Source organism: Brassica napus, chromosome A9, assembly GCF_020379485.1.
Source record: "Brassica napus cultivar Da-Ae chromosome A9, Da-Ae, whole genome shotgun sequence".
NCBI classification, from domain to species: Eukaryota; Viridiplantae; Streptophyta; class Magnoliopsida; order Brassicales; family Brassicaceae; genus Brassica; species Brassica napus.
In genome coordinates this window covers 27,463,895-27,485,348 of record NC_063442.1, presented here as the reverse complement: position 1 = coordinate 27,485,348, position 21,454 = coordinate 27,463,895, and the positions used below count along the sequence as shown (strand labels likewise).

The window sequence follows — 21,454 nt, the reverse complement described above, 5'->3', positions numbered from 1 at the left end:
GTTATAAAAGAAAATTAAGTTGTTGTCAATTGATTCTATATTTGTGATAACTAGAAATACATCTTTATGTCTTCCTTACAAAATTCTTAATTGGTTTACAGTTCGACCATTTCTAATATACTAAGAGTAACATAATATTAGATATTGATTATCTCATTCCAATTAGGAATGCACAGAATGAGAGAAATTCAAAGTGAGACCACTTTACAATTTTGTCCTCATATCTATATAAAGGTAGTTTATAGATTACTCTACATGTTTCAAAATGTAATCAGTTTTAATTAAAATCTGTAATATTTAAAAGTTATTACTTTAGAAAACTGTCATTTAATATATAATTTTAATCAATTACACCGTAATTTACATAATTTAATTGGACACACAATATCTAATAAATAATTTAATTTCTCTTGTTGAAGTCAATAATATTTTATCTTCGTGTCTAATGTAAATTTTCTTCACGGCAGAAATAATTAAACAAAAAGATACTCAATAAAAATTAAATCGTCTCACTTAATTGCAGTATCTAACTAATACTAAAAGGGTTATATGAGGAGTAGAGAAGCTATCCACGTCCTCATTTTAAATTAGCCAATAGGGTGAGTTTATTTGTCCACGTCACACTGGTGTTGTGCTGCTTTTTGCTTGATCCGTAAATTGAAGTAGTTGGCCCATAAACCCAATTCGAAAGAAACCCTAAAACAGCCGAGGCTGAGTCGATGAATTCATATGTCTTCATCGTTCCAAATTCCTCCAATCCTGACCGTTTTACTCGCAACCCACTCTTAATTATTCCTTTATGCTCCTTCCACCTTCCTCTCTTGCTCTTATATAAACCCGTCGTCAAAGCTTTCATGGAATCATATTCAACAACTTGGATCGATGGCCATGAAATCAGTTCAATCCTCCGGCAAGTCTCCTCTTGCATTGTAATTCAACAATCTCACACCATGTTAGAGTTTTTATTCTTTACCGAAGCTTGAAAGAGAATTTAAACGTCCTCAGCCAGCCATGTCGAATACATAAGTTCAAAAGAATATGAAGAGCCCATCGTATGTTTCCTTGGATTTATCTGTTTCATCTTTTTGTTTCAACTGCTTTCTCTCTATATCCTGACAAATTCAATTTCTTTTCACAGCGGCTCCAGATTCCTTGCCTTTAGTCTATTCTGGCTCCTTTTGTGTATGTTTATAATGGTATAGTCGTTTCCATAATATTTGAAGATATTTTTGATGTATTTTCACGTACCAGTTTCTAAGAGTCCTTTTTAAAGACAGAGGGATGTTTGTGTTGGTTGTTTAGTTAAGCTACTACGACGCCGTACAAGTGGAGTTCTGGTGATTTTCATTCCAGTTCATGTGAACTTAGGAAGCCATTTTCAAAAGGTAGTGAAGATCTGGTAAAAGCTCCGGCTACAAATCCACCCGCCAAAGGTATAGTGAATTTTGAAATCAATAGTTCAGTCTAAATCTGAACCAAGCCTTTCCATTTTCTAGATCTAGAAGTATATACTGTCAATATCGGCCAGATCCCCTCAGCGCTAGCGTCATGGACTACCGAAGCAATCAACAGTGGATCCTTCTGCCGCATAGATCCTGACATGGAAACATGGTAACAATAGCTGGGTTTTATTTGAAAACACGATGTTTGCAATTTGATGTTTTATTAATATGTCTCTTATATTTCTTCTGTGTAGGCTGATCCCTAAACAGAAGCTACTAGACATAGCAGAAAGCAAGAGCTCATGGCTCGACATGGTACTATATTTTTTCGTAACCTTCACTTATGCCGGTTTTATTTTTTCAATTGGGAAATTTTTCATTTTAAAATATTTTTGCCTCATCTTGAACTAACCTAATTAGAAGGGGGATTCATGGAATTCATCAATGTAGAATCCAGATCAAGACAGAGAACCAGAAGATGCTAAAAAGTGTGTGTGTCTATTAGTTGAAGGAAATTGATTTGATTCCCCATTTTGGAACTAATCTATTCTCTGACTGGAACATATGTATAAGGAAGCTGAGGACCATAAACAAATGATGCTTAGTCAAATGTTGTGTTCCCAAGCCTGAGAGAGAAGTAAGTCCCATCTAAATGCTTGGAGTTCATCTATTTTTTTCTTCCTTTGTTTCTTTTGGGTCTGAATTGTAGTTTTATCCGTGGAATATTGTAACTGGTTCTAAGGCTAGCGTGGATGCATAGGTTCTTGGGAATGAAGAAGCTTTTTTTTTTGCACCAGAGAGCTTTGGTTGTTGTTGTTACCATTTCAAACCAGTTTATTTATTTGTAGATGTTGTAGGCCACATACAGTCTGTCCAAGGCTCGGCTCTCAACAACGTCACCGCAACTACTCGAGTTGTAGTCCATTTTCTCATTTCCCCGTAAGCCCTCATCAAACATTTTGTTGCTTTGATTTTCACTTATTCGGTCAAATTTTAAAAATAAATTGAACACACTCCTTCAACAGAACTGTGGTGGTGTACTTTTAGGAGTTCAGTATTATACCTAGCTCATGGTTCCGAACTTGCTGTGATTCTGGTCATAGATGCAACTATTGGTGCTTTTGAAGCGGGCTTAGATAATTTGAAAGGGCAGACAAGGAGCATACACGGGTTCTTATAGCTTTTGGTGTGGAGCAAGTCATAGTCACAGTCAACAAAATAGATATTGTTGCGTATTTAACGGCCATATTTGATTTGATTAAGCTAGCATTAGTTGGTAATCAAGCCTATAAGACGCAGTCAAAGCTTGGAGAAGCAAAGAGCAAAGCTGAGAATTTAAAGAATTAAGCTCAGGAATCACAAAACCATTGTGTTGGGGTCCAAAAAGTAAAGAGTTTCAAGAAGAGAGTAATAATGACCATAATGGTGTAAGAAGACACTATTATATGGAGTTCTTATCTTTGTGCTTGCAGGAAAAGTTGAGGTTGCTCAGCAAGCAGTAAAATGTTTGATGAACCTGGATCCAGATGACACTTGTGGTTATGTGCTCATGTCTAATACTTATTCTTCTTTTGGGTTGTTAGAAGAGGCGGTTGGACAGAGGGTTTTGATGAAGGAAAGGCAAATGGAGAAGGAAATAGTGTGCAGTTCAATGGAAACGAAGTTCACGACTTTGTTTCTTGCGGTGAAAGTCACCCTGAATCCCCAGAGATTTACAGTTTACCCGGTGTGTTAACTGGGAAGCCTCTGCTCTAAAATCAGAAGGTACTTCTCAGTTTAGTGACCATCTTGGTTATTTAAAAGGCACCATATGATCTGATGCCATCGCATAAGAATCAAAACAACAAATTCAGTGACAAAGTATAATCTGAATTTTGAGCTGGTGGACGAAGAGGATTGCTGTTACTTCCAAGCAACCAAAAAACACGTTGTACAAGCTCGAGGTGGAGACATCTTTGATGTTTACAGAAAGAAAAGAGTCAACCAGAAAATTTTGAAACTTTGTAGAGCGTTTTTCTCATGACTTTTTTTCTGTATGCAATTGTTGGAGACTTGGAGTTTATAAGAAAAATAATGTTTGTTCAACGACAAGTACTGTTGTTTGGTTTGTCTGGATTCATCATTCATGTAATTATTATTATTTCTTCTTTTATGTGTTTCCTCTTATAAATGTACTTGAATTTCTCTTATGCTAGAAATCTGCAACTAGAATGGGTTTCACTTGGCTAACAAAGAAATTATCAGTCTTATAGTTTTGGGATGTATTCAAAGGTTGTCTTTAGGAAATGACAATTCAGTAATAGTAATTACATACAAGATTCCCCCTCTTCTAAACATAGCAAATAAACATATTCTGCAGAATTATATACGACCTTCTTTTGATAGTTTGTGGTTTATCTACCAAAGTTTCACATATTTTTCTTGATAGCTTGGCATAAGTACATGGCAGATAACCTTCAGCTTATTCAGCCTATATAAGGTTTTTCTAGCTACTATTCAGCAAAAAAAAGTAGTTTTTAATTCTAGGTAGTTAGAAAACGGAATAAGAAAATATACTATGATGTTAATGTAATAGGCGTATTGACCTTTTTGGCATTTTCTCATGAAATTACCCAATAACAAATATAAGAAATGGCCAGTGTGTATGATTCTTGACATGTTTAAGTTGTCAGAAATTACTTTAACCAGTAACATTCACTTGGGAGTTGGATCAAGGATAAAAACACAATAATCAAAGAATATAGAAATCTGCTTAAGCTCTCAACAACAACTTCTGTTTTTGTAAGTTTCTTCTGACTACTATTGCAAGTACAAAACTACATATATATTTTTGGATAAAATGTATAGCTACATATGAAAATTAGTTTCAGTTATTTTACCATGGTAATGGTTCACTCTACTTACACAAAATCTAAAGTTTAATATTTGACATTGAACTCATGAACTTGAATAACTCATAATTTATTACAATTTAATATTTTATTAATGTAGATATTTTAATAAGTTCATTATTTGGAACATTCAAGCAAATTTTAAAATGTATTTTAGCTATGCTATATTAGATAGAGTCTCCACGTAGGTGAAAATAATCGGCCAATGAGAAACTATATTTTTGCCATGTCACCTACTCTATTTGTTTTTACAAAATGATCCTTTAACTTTTTACTTAAACAATTATAACCGAAAATTTTTTTTTAGTGAAATATATTATTTATATAAATATAATTATATTTTTTTATTTACATAATAGTTTGTAAAGAAATATTTAGTGTAAATAATATCATAATTTTATAAAATACTAAAATAAATTGGGCTGGTTTTCAACTTTCAGAAATAAAAAATATTATTTGTAAACTTAAAAAAGAATATATCAAGAATATTTTTTTTCAGGAGAGAAAATAGGAAAATGCATCGGAGACAATCCATCTCTATTATGAAATTCCTCTATTTTAGAGAAAAAAATAGAGGAATACATTGGAGATGGTCTAAAGCATGGCCGACGTAAATGATCGACATTGAGATTTCAGCTTTTCTGATTCTTATGAATGTTTCAATATGATTTGAATATTTTCTTTGTTTTATAATATAATGGTTTAAAAGTATTTTTTGTTTCACTAAATAAATTGTTTTTATATTTCAATGTAACTTTATATTTATTGGATATTGTGTGGCCAATTAAATTATGTAAATTACTGTGTAATTGATTAAATTTATATATTAAATGATAGTTTTCTAAAGTAATAACTTTTAAATATTACACATTTTAATTAAAACTGATTACATTTTGAAACATATAGAGTAATCTATAAACTAACTCTATATAGATATGAGGACAAAATTGTAAAGTGGTATCACCTTGAATTTCTCTCATTCTGTGCATTCCTAATTGGAAGAAGATAATCAACATCTAATATTATGTTACTCTCAGTATATTAGAAATGGTCGAACCATAAACCAATTAAGGATAATGTAAGGAAGACATAAAGATGTATTTCCAGTTATCACAAATATAGAATCAATTGATAACAACTTAATTATGTCCAGCGTAGGACAACAGAGAAGAGTTTCCATACCTTCTAATATTATAATATCTCACTATATTAGTGGCTAAATCAGTTTTCTCTAGCACAAATATTCACTCCATTGTTGGAGTTTAAACTTTTCTATCTCATGATATTAGTAGTTTGATCCAAAAAAAAAAGAAACAGTCAAACTGTACATTGTAATTAGAGAAAGAAAACAAACAAAAATCAACCGAAGACTTTTAAGGTATATGAAACAAAAATTAAAAATAGCAATTCTCTGCAATTAAAGAATAAGGCAATAAAATTGTAAAAATACAAAATAAAACAAAAAATATACACAGAAAGAAAGATTTAGTAAAATAAAATCATAATATAATTTTCATAACTGAAAGTGCTCAGTTACACTAAAAAGTCTAGATTTACAACATACACAATTTTATTTACATCTTTAAACATATTATCTAATTAAAATGATTCTAAAAAAGTGTCAGCATGAAGAGTTAGAAAATATACGATAAAAAAAATACATAACGTTAAAAATACATTATCACTGATCACTAAAAAATCATGTTAGTAGTAATAAAAAATGAAATGACAACACATTTATTAAAACCATAGAACGGCACGCAACAAGGTATTAAATATACAAACTACAAATTAAATATGCTCAACGCAAACACACATAAAAATGAGACATCATATTTGGATATATATATAAATAAATAATTTTAAATATATTATATTCTTGATAATTTTAAAATTACTTGTAAATTATTAAAAAGTTAATATACAAATTAAAATAAAGCAATATTTTGTAACGTCAAAATAATAAATGAATAAGAAATATATTATGTTAATAAAATAGATTTTAGATTTTAAAGACTTCTAATTCATGTAATCTTACAAAATTCAAAAATTTGTTAATTACAATTAATATTTTACCATTAGATATATTAAAATAATATTCTAGATCGATATTCAATTGTCATTTTTCAACTATTACACGTAAAATAAATATTATTAAGTACGCTTTTTTCTTGAAAAGGGGGTTTTATAGGATTGAAGTACTTTTTTCGTTTCGTGAATTTATTCGAGATGAGATTCCGATCTTTTAAACTAAGATAATTTATGTTCTATACATAATTTTAATACATAACTCTAAAATCTCGGACTTAATTCTTCATATTTTATTAGTTAATTGTGTTACATATAATAAAAATATTTACTTTAAACTAAAAATATAAAAAAATAAAATTTAAAAACTAATTATATATAATTTAATATACAAAAATTTTCATACAAATAAAAATGATAAATATAACAAATTTAAATATATTATCCGCGCGTAGCGCGGAGAAAGGATCTAGTCACAATACTAAAAGAGAGATTTCCTCAAAATTTAGGCATGCCACGTCATCAAAAATATTCAACCAATCAGAACATTTTATTTTTGTTTTGGGTCTCAGTACGTCTGGGCTTAGGTGTGTCGGTTTATTTGGTTTCATTTGGGTTTTCTTTTTCATTTGCCTAAATCTAGAAACCTAACAATCTACGACTAGGAAGTCACGAGTCTCTTCTCCTCTACCACTTCGTCTTCTTGCCGTGAGTTCTGATCCATCCATCAATACTCCACAATCAATTTCTTCTTTATGGTTTCGTTTCATCTCCCTCTTTTCCTCCTTTATATACTGCTCTCTTTCCTGTGTACAAATCAAAACCTTAAAACGCTCAAACATCGATCCATCTTCAAAGGAATAATTAGGGTTTTCTTCTCAGCTTCAAACAAATCTCAAAGTGACCTTTTAGATTTCTGATATGCAGTTTATCTCCTTCAACCTCTACATCTCCCCATCTTTAATCACTCTCTTCCTTGATCGATTTATCCCTACTTATATATTAGAACTGTGTTGATCGATTATATAACTCTTGGTTTAATTATCAAATCTGTTTAAATCTGCAGAATTCTGTGATCCAAGGCTTCATCCTTGCCGGTCTTGCGAATCACTATTGTCCATCACTGCAGAATTCCATAATGCAACAGGAAGTCAGAGAAATCTGGATTTCTCTCCGGTGCAACAAATGTGTAAATCTCCATGTCACCGGTGTTATCAGGTTTGCGTTGTTTATCCTATACAATTTACTAAAAACCAAACCATCATTTTAATACTGAATAACCCTTGGAATACTTTCTTTTAAGGTTTCGGGCTGAACTTGCTGTGGATGATGGAAAATATAGCGCTATGTTTGTAGTCTTTGAAAGGAGATGACAAAGCTGACCAAGCTGACCAAGCAAGAAGCTGCTGTCCTTACGCTTGAGGAGGTATTTTTTTTGTTTGTCTATAGGAATACATTTAAAATATATTTTAAATGTCTGCGTTTACTCTCGAAAACTCTCGACGCATTGAAAATACTAAACTACTACAGATACCAAACGGTGGATATGAGGAGCTACCAAGCTGCCTTGGAGAGCTTGCTGGGAAGGAGTTTTTTTTCAAATTCGTGTCACACATTTTTCACCGTATCTTCACTGTATGATCAACTATCACTGAAGATCTCATCATTGACAATCAAGCTGTGGTGGGTTTATCTTAGTGATGATCTGCTTCACTTATTCCTGATTTTATTTAACACCTACGTAATTGACTAATTATATGGCAGAAGGCCACCAACAAATTGCTTCCACTCAGTTAAGGGGAAGGTGGATTGTTAAGAGCATCATCCAGCGAGGCTGTTGTTGCGGCCAAGCTAGGCATGGGTGGTGACATAGCAACCCCACCAGGGATTGAGGAAGTGGAGAAAACCCGCAAGCGCCACCGTGAGTAAAAAGACCGTGTTAATTCAATCAGCTTGTCAACCCCACTTTCATTCCGCTGTTTTAAAATGACTCTCCTCTGTTTCGCTACCTTGAATCTTTGTTTTTGTTTTGAATTTTCTGCAACTATTTATCATTTTTTTTTGTCTTGAAGCGTTAATGAAGAGATTATAATATATTTCATCGTGTTGTTTAGTCCATCCATTAAAACATGTTTACAAAGAAACACATGATACGTTAACACAACATCATCACTTGCGTTTTGAACATTCTAGATTTCTCACTTGGAAACTAATTAGGGACCCTCTACCATTTTAAAATTTTGAATGGCTCAGAGCTTAACCTATATATCACTCTCTTCTGATATTTCTTTCTATCAGTCTCTTTTGGTCCAGTTTCTTCTTCTTTGGCCGCATGATCATTCCTAAAAAGATGATCATTTATTAATTATACGAAACTTATCTATAAAGTAAGAGACAAAGGAAACATGCAGCCAATAAGTAAGTGTGTGCGCCCAGGGCTTAAATTAAATATCATTATCTTTATCAAATGGTAAAGAAAAACTTTGTATCTTTTTGTTATTGCCTCATTTGGGACCCTCTACCGTTTTAAAATTTTGAAAATAAATATGGATGACTGAAATCGTACAGGAACTTATGATTTTATAACTAACAAAAATGAAAACACTCTCACATTTATTTGAAAATAAATACACAAACGTTCCACATGTTCCATAATATATACTCCCTCCGTTTCCGAAAAATAAAATCAATTCAAGATTTTTGAAAAAAAAAGAATCTAACACCTTCCCAAATGTTTCATTTAGAAACTTCTGCAGGGATCACACATAAAAGAAAAAGAGGACGTCTACTCGGATCACGCAACAAACCAAAAGGTGTGTCATTACTCTTAAAATATAGTATTACCTTATCCAAAATCATAATATTTTAAATTATGAATGTATTTCGTAGTCCACCAGATATGCGATCCACCAACGTTTAAACCCAAGTTTAATGATTGTAAGTTTAAACAAATTATAATAATATACTCTTCATCGGTATATATTCATAAACTAATTTAGTTATCAAATTTAATCGTACAGGTGGCTGTGATAAGTGTGACCTTTATGGTATAAGATTCTTTTCAGCCTAAAAACATTATTGTTCCTCGATGTCTTATGCTTATATTCTCTTAAATGGATTGCTTACAATTTAACCAGTGAGACAGAAAAATGGACGAGGGATGAGAAAAGCCATCTTGCTATCTAAGCGAACAGAAATGAATCAGAGTTAAAACTCCTTCCCTGATGATGAATACCTTACTACTTCCAAGTACGTCTCCCTATTCTATTAATTAAGTAAATGGTTTCCTATTACTAAGTTATGTTCACTGATTTATTTCAAAATAAATTTCAGGTTCTCCAACTCAAGAAAATCCCATCACATCTACCACCCTCTTCGTCAAAAAGTCCACCATCTTATTTTTGATTTCCGCTTCTCTGTTTTAAGACTTCAGCATTTTCCCTTAATAATGATAATGACTTTACTCTGCTTCTAAATATGATTTAAAACAAACTTAAATTTTAAAACTGATCTACTGTACTTTGGACAACCAAAAAAGTTTGGTAAATCAAACAAATAACAGCTAAAACATCATCACATATGCGTTTGAGATTAAAATAATATAAGCTAACTCCAAATTATCGTAGATTATCATCTAAAAAAAAGTTTAAAAGCACTTTCCGCGCGTAAAAAATCTCAAACTACACATAAAAATATACAAATTATAATAGATGGGCAATACAAAATAAATCTCATTCCTATGATGTGTGCAGGACATGCAGCCAAAGATCACAACAACCAAAGCGACCACCTCGGACCATAACCAATAATCGTTAGGATCATTAGAATGTGGCCCATCACAAACCACAAAAACAAAAATGCTTTACTAGGAACAACTTTCATGTGTCTTGATATCCATGTTTGTCTAAAAAATACTATGTTTTTTTTTATTCCAACTACATTTAAAATGATTGCTTTTAACCACTAAACATGAACAACAAATGGAAGGGACGGTGCCTATTTCTACGTCTGATAAAATGTACCAACGGTTCGAGGAAGGGAAAATTTATCAAATTAGACATTTTAATCTTCTTCCCAATAACCAACGGTACAAGCTTACCGTTCATCCATACATAATCAATATCAATGAGACATCAATTATTACACAAATTCAAGAAAACATTCCACCAATTCCTTCATAAATATTCCGTCCCCAACACTACACCCGGTTGATCAGCTTAGCAAGTGCAACCAACTTCCTCCCAGGTAAAAAAATACCATTACCTATCTCATATACCAATAAATTCTCTATTTTTGTTACTAAAAAAAATTATTCCCACAGATGTTGTTGGCCGAATATGCCTCATCCAAGGAAGTGATATATATAACCACAACACAGATACAAAGATCATCATTGGATTGCTTTTAGACAGGTACAAACATTTTATTAAATAAGATTTGTTTTTTCACCAAAAAATATATAATACAATAATGTTTTGTAGATCTAAAGTGGTACGTCTAACTATATGGGACAACGAGGCGGCTATTACAGAGAGCTAAATCGCATATCTATCACGAAAAACCAAATCGTAATCATAACAAGTATCATTCCACAGTTACATGAAGGTAATCAACTAAACATAAAGTTTATGTCAAACTAAATGCTTACAAATATTTCACTTTTACAGGGAAACTATCACTCACAACCACATCAGGATTGCGCTTTTACTTTGACAACGACATTGATATCATACAACGCTTCCAAAAGAGGAATAAATTGCTGTCATAAGCCTGATAGCATAAGTCCATATGGGATCAAACTACAAGACAACAAACGAGACCAGTCAACTATTTTTAAATTTACATTACTGCTTCCTACGTCAATTAAAATAATCATTGTATCAGTAAGTACCAATAGCCATTGATAATACTTTTTTTTTAACATTCAGTGATTATTTTAATCCTAACACTATTTTACATTAAACATAATTTAAACAAAAATATATTAATCTAATATGATATTCTACTTTAATATTTTCATAGAAAATAACCCGGGCGTAGCCCGGAAACGACTCTAGTTGCTCTAATAATTACATAGTCTTCAATCGATTCCTCTTTCTTTTATAATTGTAGTCTTCAGTGAGATATAAATCTTTTGACTCATATATAAACAATTTTGGATTTGGCTGTAATGTGAGCCAAAGATAGATGACAATATCTCAATAAGTATTTCACAATTAAATAAATGGAGAGTATATTTCGGACTTACTAATTATCTAAAACAATGCATGTTGTAAACATATCATTCTGGCTCATCTAACAATATTCGTCTAAAACAATACATAAAGGAATGGTGGAAACAAACTATATTATATAGAGCACTTAAGTCTTATTTCATAAATAACAAAACAGATATTTTAAATTCCAACGAAACAAAAAGATGAGGCAACTCAAAGCTAATATGACCCTGAAACAATGAGTAATCCATACCAAAAAACACAAAAGAACCATTGATAATTCATACATCACAAATGTGATTTATTAGGTGCACAAGTTGATCCAAATCTATAAAACTAATAGGACAGAGATTCGAGGAACGCTTTTTAAACAAAATTAATGGTAGAAACTTATTCAGCAAGTTCTTCTTCAAAACCTGAAACAATGGGTATATTCAGCAAGCTCTTGCTCACTACATATCACAATGCCAAACTGCCCCATAAGGTGCTCTGATTGTATTTCGTAAGTCCTATCAAGATCTATATAAACCCTAATGAGCAAAGGAGATCTGGATGGCAAGTCAAGAAGAAATGTAAAGATAAGGTATTAAGGTATACCTCCACAATCGAATAGGTTACCCTATTCATATCTTAACTTTGGCGCTTCATTAACAACCTATGAACCAAAACTCAATCAGAAACCTAGCAGTTTGAATCAGATTTTTGTTTTTTTGAAATTGGAACAGTTTTCTAATCAAAAGATTGATATCTATAATCTGCAAACTTATTTCTGAATTTGCTCAATTTCTCTGCCAAGATCATACACCCACAAATGTCAATTTCAGTTCAAAATATGAACATAAATATAACGCAGACAATAACACATCATTTCTGGTAGACCAATACCAAAACAACAAATTCCCTAAATCCAATCAGATACGAAACCCAATCATAATGTATGAATGGCTCAGTAAGAACTATAAAGCTAACTCCAAAACAGAAGCATATCAAACATGTGAAGGATTCAAAAATACGTACTTGCTCATAGAGAGGAGTGTTGAAGACACAACTTTTCGGGAATCTTATTCCATCTGCAAAAGTTCACCTGGCATATCAATTAAAAGGGAAAGTTTTTGTTGTTCCTAAGCTGATTCAGAGAATATGCATTTGTGTTATACGACCATAAACAATTGATAACCAAATAAAACAACAAAGACGTTTCAGGTCATTTTAACAATAACAAAAAAAAACAATCAGGAGGTTATGGATAAAAAGGATTCTAATGTTTTACCTGGAGGAACATTAGCAGGGCCTTTGGTCTGAAACTGCTGCGGATGGTGGTTTTTCTGAGCAAGGCTGACTGTAAACATGGGATCCCACTGCTCATCGGGGAACTTGGACGCCTAATCATGTAACCAATAGAATGAAATGTAACCCATAAATATCCAACATAGCCTTGATGGTAAGAGCTTAATAGATAATGTACTTACTTCAGAAACATTAAAAGGCTCGTGGCATCCCATAATCAAAACCAAAATCCAACTGAGCAAAATAAGGGAAATTCTGAATCTCAACAACTCACCTGTGGCCAATCATAAGGGATCAACTACGCCGATCTTACACTCTTCTGCATATCCTGGCTCTCATCTATTGCTGCCATTGTCACGGCAGTGATGTTCTTGATGTCTAAAACAGCAGAAATCGCTCCATACTTGATTTCATCATGAGATCGTGCTAACATTCTTAAAAAGTATTGTCAAGATGTTCCACTCAGTTTCAAAAAAAAAAGAAAAAAAAGATGTTCACCACTTTGCAGTAACCCCAGACTGAGATCATGAAGTTCAGAAAGCCCTTGTGAAGAGTCTTCACCGCAATAGATCATCGGCAAAGCAGCTGAGAGTGGACCAAACGCTAAGATTGGCTCTTCGAGGACTGGATCAGGATACTTCTTCTCCGATATCATACTCTGGTATATGATGACACAGAGAAAACATTTTTCTGCACACGAAAAATCACTATCAGAATCAAACAAAACAAAACAGAGCTCGAGATATTTGAGTCAACAAAAGCATATATATTTAATCTTTTAGGTATTGGATTCGTTCAACAAAAGGTGAGGATTTATTTACTGGTCAAGGTTTTTCGATCTTTTAGAAATTGAAAAGTCAGAAGACGTTTAAGCTAAGAGTTCGGGTTTGTATGGAAGTGTGTTTTGAAGAAGCTATTTAGCAATTTATATATGAGTAGAAAAGGTGGAAGGTAGGAAAGGAGAGGAGGTACAGTAACAGAGATTGCATGAACCAAAACGGAGAACGAAGCGGATGAGGCAGAGTCGATTAGGATATTAGTGTTGCTGAAGTGGGTTTGAACTTGGGCCTTAATGAAATCTAATGAGCTCACACGCAAAAAGCCTGAAATTTTCATTCTTGACTTAAACTGGGGTGATGTGGAGAGATGAAGATCTATGATTGGCTAGAATTAATAGTCCTACGTAGACAGGCCAGATGAGGAGTATATTTAGCTTTTAGTATTTTTTTTTTTTTTGCCGACAAAGTTTTATTATTAAAAATCACTCCAAGAGGCTAGCTACATGAGCAAGCCAAACAGGAGTCTCAACACCAACAAATTCAAAGAAATCTAAACGTGCACGAGCTGCCTTTGCAAGACAGTCGGCACGAGAGTTCATACCACGAGGTATATAAGAGATAGCAAACTGATCAAACTTCCTAGAATGTATTCTGATATCTTCCATCTCATGTACCATTGATGGCCATTCCTCCACGTTTTGTATCAGCTTTAGAGTTGAGCACAATCAGTTTCAAAGTGCATTGCACGATAGCCTTGGTCCCACAGCCTCGGCATGCAGGGGAGAAGTGCTTTGCCTGCAGTTTTTTAGGCCTATAAGATTTCGGTTAACTCCCTCCCACAGTGCAAACCCCACTCCCGATCGTGAACCTTCATGGACCCACGACGCATCGACTTGACACCTGATTCCAGTTCGTATCTGCGGTGGTTCTGCACTCCCTGTACTTTCTTGTGCATCTGGAACGGCTTCTTCTTCTACAGAGGGGATAATCTGAGCTACTTGTCACGATTTTGCCTCTGATAGTGCCAGTTGAAGAGTGTCTAGGGGCGAAATTTCAACGCCATTGAAGAGTTTCTCATTTCTTCCCTTCCATATGTACCACAGTAGCCATGGAAAGACGCTGAGTGTTTCCTTACTGACTCCTAGATTCTCAGCTCTCCACAGCAGATGGTCAAATTTTGTAAACAGGGCATTTCACGGGAATAAGCCCGGATGTGTTGGAATATCAGATAAAGCCCAGCATTGTAATGCAGGAGGACATTCAAAGAGGATATGATTAATCGTCTCCTCTGCAGCTCCACACCGTAGACAGCTCCTGTCATTCGCACAATGTCGATCACAGAGACGACTTGCCGCCGTGACAAATCCAGAGATGGCTTGCCATAGAAAGTGTTTAATCTTACGTGATGTTTTTAACATCCAGACCTCCTTCTTAAGCGTTGTTACGCTTGGTTCTGCTACCTCCCGCTCTAGCGATGCTTTCCTCTTTTCATTGATCACTTCATACCCTGTACGAACAGTATACGAGCCTGATTTCGTATGTTTCCAAATATATCCATCTTTCCTTCCTAGACGACTTGGTTTAATAGAGAGGATTTTATTAACGTCTTCCTCCGCCACCAGTTCTCTAATAAGGGGTTCATTCCAGTCTTTAGTCTCATGATCCAGCAAATGGTGAACTCTTAGGTCATGATCGAACACTGGTCCCTTCGGCAATGCTGGTCTCGCTACTCCATCAGGTATCCAGGCGTCTTCCCACACGTTCGTATCAGCTCCTGTTCCAATAGATCGAAGCAAGCTCTCACTCAAGACTGATCGGGCTGTCCAGATGCTTCGCCACCCGTAGGAAGGGTTGTTCGCTTTTCCCACCCGTAGCGGGTTTGAGTTTCTATAGTACCGACCCTTCAGAACTCGAGCTAGAAGCGAGTCTGGGTATATCAGAAGTCTCCACACCTGCTTGGCAAGCAATGCCAGATTAAAGTCATGTGAACCTCTAAATCCCAGCCCACCTTTCTCATGTGGCACGCAGATTTTATCCCATGCCACCCAATGTAATCCTCGATTATTAGCTTTGGCACTCCACCAAAATCTAGACACAGCTCCCGTCAATTTTTTGTGGATCTCCTGCGGTAGGAGATATCATGACATCGTAAAGGTAGGCACAGCTTGAGCTACAGATTTTATTTGAACCTCCTTTCCACCTTTAGATAAGTGCTTAGCTTCCCATGTATTGACTCTTGAGTTTAGCCGATCTTGTACATAAGCAAAGACTTTCTTTTTGGAACCACAGATGTTCTCCGGCTGGCCTAGATACATTCCCATTCCTCCTTCTTTGTTAATACCAGTTAACCCTTTCAGGTTTTGTTTCGTGGACGTTATGACCTTAGAACCGAACATAACTGAAGATTTTCCTTTATTCAGTTGTTGTCCTGAGGCGTAATCATAAACGTCAATTATTCTCATTAGCTCTTGGCACTGACTTTCCTCTGCTTTACAAAAGAAGAGGCTGTCGTCAGCGAAGAGTAAATGAGAGACCGCCGGGCTTGCTCGAGCGATCCTTAGACCTGTGATCCTTTCCGTGCGTTCTGCTTCTTGAATCTGAGATATTAATACTTCTGTGCAGAGTATAAATAAAAATGGCGATAGAGGATCGCCCTGCCGGAGTCCCCGGGAAGGAGTGATACTACCTTTTGCATCTCCATTAATCAAAACTCGATATGAGACTGAGGAAACACAGCTCATGATCAAGTGAATCCACTTCTGATTGAATCCCATTTTTTCCATCGATGCTTCAAGGAAGCCCCACTCCAGCCGATCATATGCTTTGCTCATGTCTGTCTTGATGGCCATGTACTTGGATTGGCAGCTTTGGTTAGTTCTAAGAGCATGAAACATTTCCTGAGCTACAAGGATATTATCGGTAATCAAACGTCGAGCCACAAAGGCTGATTGTGTCTCTGAGATGAGGCTTGGCAAAATCCTCTTTAATCTGTTGGAAAGAACCTTTGAGATAATTTTATAGCTAACGTTGCACAGACTAATAGGACGAAACTCTGTCATAGACACCGGTCTCGCAGTTTTTGGGATCAAACAGATGTTCGTCTGGTTAATTCTCTCATCTAGCTCTCCGGTTTCGAAAAATTCACGCACCATGCTGATAACATCCTTACCGATTACGCTCCAGAACCTTTGATAAAACAGACTTGTCATCCCGTCCGGTCCATGGGCCTTATCGGGGTTGATCGCAAAGATGGCATCTCTGATTTCAGTATCAGTCACAGGCACTATTAGGGCCTCATTCATCTCCTCCGTTACTGTCTCGGTAATATACCGGATGCTTTCCTCAATGTCTACAGGGCTCGACGTTTCAAAGAGATTTCCAAAGTATTGCACTGCCACTTGTTCAATACCAAACTGAAAGTCTTGCATAAAAGAAAAATTATTTTTTGTTTCTGAAAGAAAAAGAAAACTAGGATTGAAGCAGCGAAGCAACTCTTTTAAGTGTTGCTTGGTCAAGTAGGCTCCGGCCCCTTGACAATTCCATGCAATTGCATTCATATACGAGTACTGGGTGGTTTCTGGGACACCACCGAACCGGATACACTGGGATTCCTGCCTTTTAAAGCAGAAGGATACACCTCAGTACGAGGGACTTTCGACGATACTCGAGAGACTTGAAGTCGACTCTGTCTCGTGGCTTTACTTCTTTGAGGCTGCAGTACCTTTTATTTCTGGGCTTCTAGGGACCTTCTTCTTCTTCCCATTGTCATTCTGATCAATCTCTGCGCCTATCTTCTTCCCATCTCCGTTTAACTTATTTCTCACCGCAGCTGGGTCGTTTTTTTGATGACTATTACCTGCCATCCCAAAGTCTTTTATCTTTTTAACCATGAGACCCTTGCTTTTTTCCTTCTCCGTCTCTGCCCTCTTCTCCTTTTCCACTCGTGCTCTCTCCATCTCCTGTTCCTCCTCCATGAGGTCATCTACTTCATCAACGTTTTGCATTTCTTCGTCGTCAGCAAAAGCCTCAGGCTCCGTATACAGTTCCATCATCTTTTCAAAAGCCTCATCATCTAGAACTCCATCATCCTCTGGAACGTTATCAAGTGAGTCAGGATCATCTAGACCTCCCTCAATATTGGTCGGGGTATTTGCACTTCCCAACCTCTCGCTGCTCTGTTTATTTTCCTCCTCACGATTTTTTGTGGGCGCCTGCTTCTCCTTCTCACACCCTCCTTGCATCTGTTGCTGCATGTTAGATGATGGTTCTCTAATTGTAAGCGTTCCTCTATCAGGGATAGGTCTTGGTGGGGCGGCAGGAGGGTCCTGAGCTATCATCTTCCCTTTTAATCTTCTTCTCTTGTCCTCTTCCGTTTCACCAAGCACTGTTTGGTTCTCGTCGTTCTTTTTTCCTTCATTTATGCTCTGTCTTACCGGTCTCCATTCTTGAGCCGGCTTTTGAGGTGATCGATGGCTCTGGCCACGGCTTCCATATCCGGACCGGTTTGTCACATAAGCTGCAGAGATTGTACGTTGGGAGTCCGGGGAAGCTCTTCGTTTAGGGCTTGATCTGCTCACACTTTGTAAGTCGTGGTTAAGACCGTTCTGATTCCTTTGGTCATTGGAATACCAAGTTGACTTCCTCGAGTAAGTTTCATATCTCGATTTGTCTCCATCTCTGGTCATGGAATCATAACTCTTTGGTCTTTGATAAGGATGATGTCTCTCCCGATCTCGGGGATAATGTGTCGTATCAGGTTTCTCAAGTCTTTTCCATACATTCTTACTGAGAGACTCCCGTTGCTCTGTGATTCTCTCTCTGAGATCATGGCTTATCCTGTCTGTGCCGGTCATAATAGGACGCCTAAAGTCTCTGTTTTGCCCCCTTCCATATCTTCCATCCTCTAAAGAGTATCGATCAGATTCAGGTACTCGACTAGTCTCGTATCTAGACGGAATAGAGAAGGCTTCTCTCGTTGCTATTTCCTCCAGTTCTTTTTGTTCAATCCTTGCCACTCTGTTCTTCTCTTGCTGCATCTCTGTTAGCTCCGGGCATGTACCTTCTTCGTGCGAGATGCGTTTACAGGTGAAGCAGTGTATGTGAAGGTCTTCATATTTAAGGGTCACTTTAATAACGTCACCATTTGCAAACCCCGCTCGACGCTCAAATTGTAAGGGTTCGTCTGCATTGACAAAAACTCTGACACGTCCTCCGTCCACATCCACAGTGTCCACTAGGCCTAGAGCCTTCCCAATATTACGGAACGTTTCGTCTTTTTTTATAGTGGTTAGGGACACCAGAGATAACCACCCAGAACAGCATAGAATTTGAAAAATCTTCTTGAATCGTTGGTATCCATTTTTCCAAGGAAAAGCTCCATTTGTTAAAATGACAAGGTCTCCTTTGTAGGACTTTTTGAAGGTCTTGTTCAGAGTCAAAGTCAAACTGAAACTTATTGTTCCCCAAGTTGGTTCCTCTGACGTTACCTTCTACATCCCAGATATGTCGCTTTGGCATATGTTTAATCAAAGCATCAACACTCCTTCCATCAACATGGAACATCCTTCCCACCAGCGCCAGCTTATACTTCTCAATGAGATCCGAGAAATCAAATTCTGGGATTGGAATGATCTCATCCTCCTTAACCTTTTCCACACGTGTTCTCTCTGGTCTCGGACTTTCTCCTCTCTCCCGGTTCCCATACGAACGGCGCATCTTGGTTCGTCGGTGAGATCCAGACCAAAACAAGGCACTTTATAAACTTCAGTTCAACACCCTACACAGGGGAAAAAAAACCTTCGTACTCCTTTTCTTGATGTGTCTTGTTCCTCACGCCAAAAGATCTAGGGTTGAAAGTGTTTGAACGAAAGGCAGTCACTGCAGAGACAATCAGAACTTCTGTATGGATCGTCGAGAACCTCCTTTCTCCTTCTTCCCTGGCAAGGAGAGCCTCAAAACGTCGTCTATGAGGAGGAGCTTGCCAGATCTAAGAATCACCCTAGAGTCGCCAAAACCCTAGCGCCGTTATTTAGCTTTTAGTATTTAATAGTCCTATTTCTCCAATCTTTTTATCTATTCATCTCCTCTCACCATCTCTTTTTTTCTGCTTATATTATTTGGTTTATAATTTAACTATCGAATATCAAACAAAATGAGTGGAAACCCCATCTCAGGTACGTTAAAAATATTTCTTGCACCAGTTTTCTTTTATCCAGGCGTGAGATTGATGTACACAGGCTGGTGATTAGAACCCCTTATATCCAAAAAAGTTTGATTGGAACAAGGAAACTGCTCAAACCAGGCTTTATTACCAAAACACCTGTCCAACCTAGACTGAATCCAATAGTTATATCTCTTCCCTCCCCAGGTAAAACCATTCCTATGACTGGGAAGTTCTTCTAGTTTACCAGCCACCACCATCTGGTTAAACGGAACAAAAGACTCATCAGACCTCCACACCCCACCTATCTTTTCTCCATTATGTAAAATATCATTAAAGTCCCCAAACACACACCAACTATCCCTTCTATTCACACCTATCCTACTCAAGCGTTCCCATAACTCAATCCTACTGCTCCAATCCGACAGGCCATATACACAAGACCAAAAAAAAGAAACTTCTCCAAACTATAATATACAATCTATCAAGTTCTTGTTTACAACCTTAAAGTCAATCTATCAACTTCTTCCAAAAAATGGCAATGATCTCATCTGGGATTGGAATGATCTCATCCTCCTTAACCTTTTCCACACGTGTTCTCTCTGGTCTCGGACTTTCTCCTCTCTCCCGGTTCCCATACGAACGGCGCATCTTGGTTCGTCGGTGAGATCCAGACCAAAACAAGGCACTTTATAAACTTCAGTTCAACACCCTACACAGGGGAAAAAAAACCTTCGTACTCCTTTTCTTGATGTGTCTTGTTCCTCACGCCAAAAGATCTAGGGTTGAAAGTGTTTGAACGAAAGGCAGTCACTGCAGAGACAATCAGAACTTCTGTATGGATCGTCGAGAACCTCCTTTCTCCTTCTTCCCTGGCAAGGAGAGCCTCAAAACGTCGTCTATGAGGAGGAGCTTGCCAGATCTAAGAATCACCCTAGAGTCGCCAAAACCCTAGCGCCGTTATTTAGCTTTTAGTATTTAATAGTCTTATTTCTCCAATCTTTTTATCTATTCATCTCCTCTCACCATCTCTTTTTTTCTGCTTATATTATTTGGTTTATAATTTAACTATCGAATATCAAACAAAATGAGTGGAAACCCCATCTCAGGTACGTTAAAAATATTTCTTGCACCAGTTTTCTTTTATCCAGGCGTGAGATTGATGTACACAGGCTGGTGATTAGAACCCCTTATATCCAAAAAAGTTTGATTGGAACAAGGAAACTGCTCAAACCAGGCTTTATTACCAAAACACCTGTCCAACCTAGACTGAATCCAATAGTTATATCTCTTCCCTCCCCAGGTAAAACCATTCCTATGACTGGGAAGTTCTTCTAGTTTACCAGCCACCACCATCTGGTTAAACGGAACAAAAGACTCATCAGACCTCCACACCCCACCTATCTTTTCTCCATTATGTAAAATATCATTAAAGTCCCCAAACACACACCAACTATCCCTTCTATTCACACCTATCCTACTCAAGCGTTCCCATAACTCAATCCTACTGCTCCAATCCGACAGGCCATATACACAAGACCAAAAAAAAGAAACTTCTCCAAACTATAATATACAATCTATCAAGTTCTTGTTTACAACCTTAAAGTCAATCTATCAACTTCTTCCAAAAAATGGCAAGACCACCCCCCCC

At 36.4% G+C, this 21,454-nt stretch overlaps 1 protein-coding gene and 2 long non-coding RNA genes across 8 annotated transcripts; 2 read left to right on the top strand and 1 right to left on the bottom strand.

Moving 5' to 3' along the window:
• The first annotated feature begins 530 nt into the window (after positions 1-530).
• On the top strand, positions 531-3,777 carry LOC125577621. The gene is made up of 2 exons (XR_007316041.1): positions 531-1,611; positions 1,697-3,777. It is a non-coding gene; the product is annotated as an uncharacterized LOC125577621 (long non-coding RNA).
• A 3,148-nt stretch (positions 3,778-6,925) lies between these two features.
• LOC106367288 lies at positions 6,926-8,457 on the top strand. 3 transcript variants are annotated; one of them, XR_001273820.3, is made up of 5 exons: positions 6,926-7,069; positions 7,428-7,579; positions 7,665-7,787; positions 7,892-8,044; positions 8,126-8,457. It is a non-coding gene; the product is annotated as an uncharacterized LOC106367288 (long non-coding RNA). The 3 variants fall into 3 exon arrangements; XR_007316040.1 differs by having other exon boundaries at positions 7,004-7,119; XR_001273818.3 differs by having other exon boundaries at positions 7,000-7,579.
• An 8-nt stretch (positions 8,458-8,465) lies between these two features.
• Positions 8,466-13,878, bottom strand: LOC106367287 (protein argonaute 9-like). Of its 4 annotated transcripts, none has more exons than XM_048739101.1 (5): positions 13,047-13,878; positions 12,848-12,959; positions 12,595-12,647; positions 12,175-12,232; positions 8,466-8,703 (listed from the first exon to the last, which is right to left on the bottom strand). In XM_048739101.1, exons 1-4 carry the CDS (start codon positions 13,077-13,079, stop codon positions 12,197-12,199), a joined length of 234 nt encoding a protein of 77 aa, XP_048595058.1. In that variant the 5' UTR covers positions 13,080-13,878; the 3' UTR covers positions 8,466-8,703; positions 12,175-12,196. The 4 variants fall into 4 exon arrangements, with proteins under 4 accessions (XP_048595058.1, XP_048595056.1, XP_048595057.1 ...); XM_048739099.1 differs by lacking the exon at positions 8,466-8,703 and adding an exon at positions 10,887-11,160; XM_048739100.1 differs by lacking the exon at positions 8,466-8,703 and adding an exon at positions 11,834-12,086 and having other exon boundaries at positions 13,047-13,877.
• Between the last annotated feature and the right edge of the window lie 7,576 nt (positions 13,879-21,454).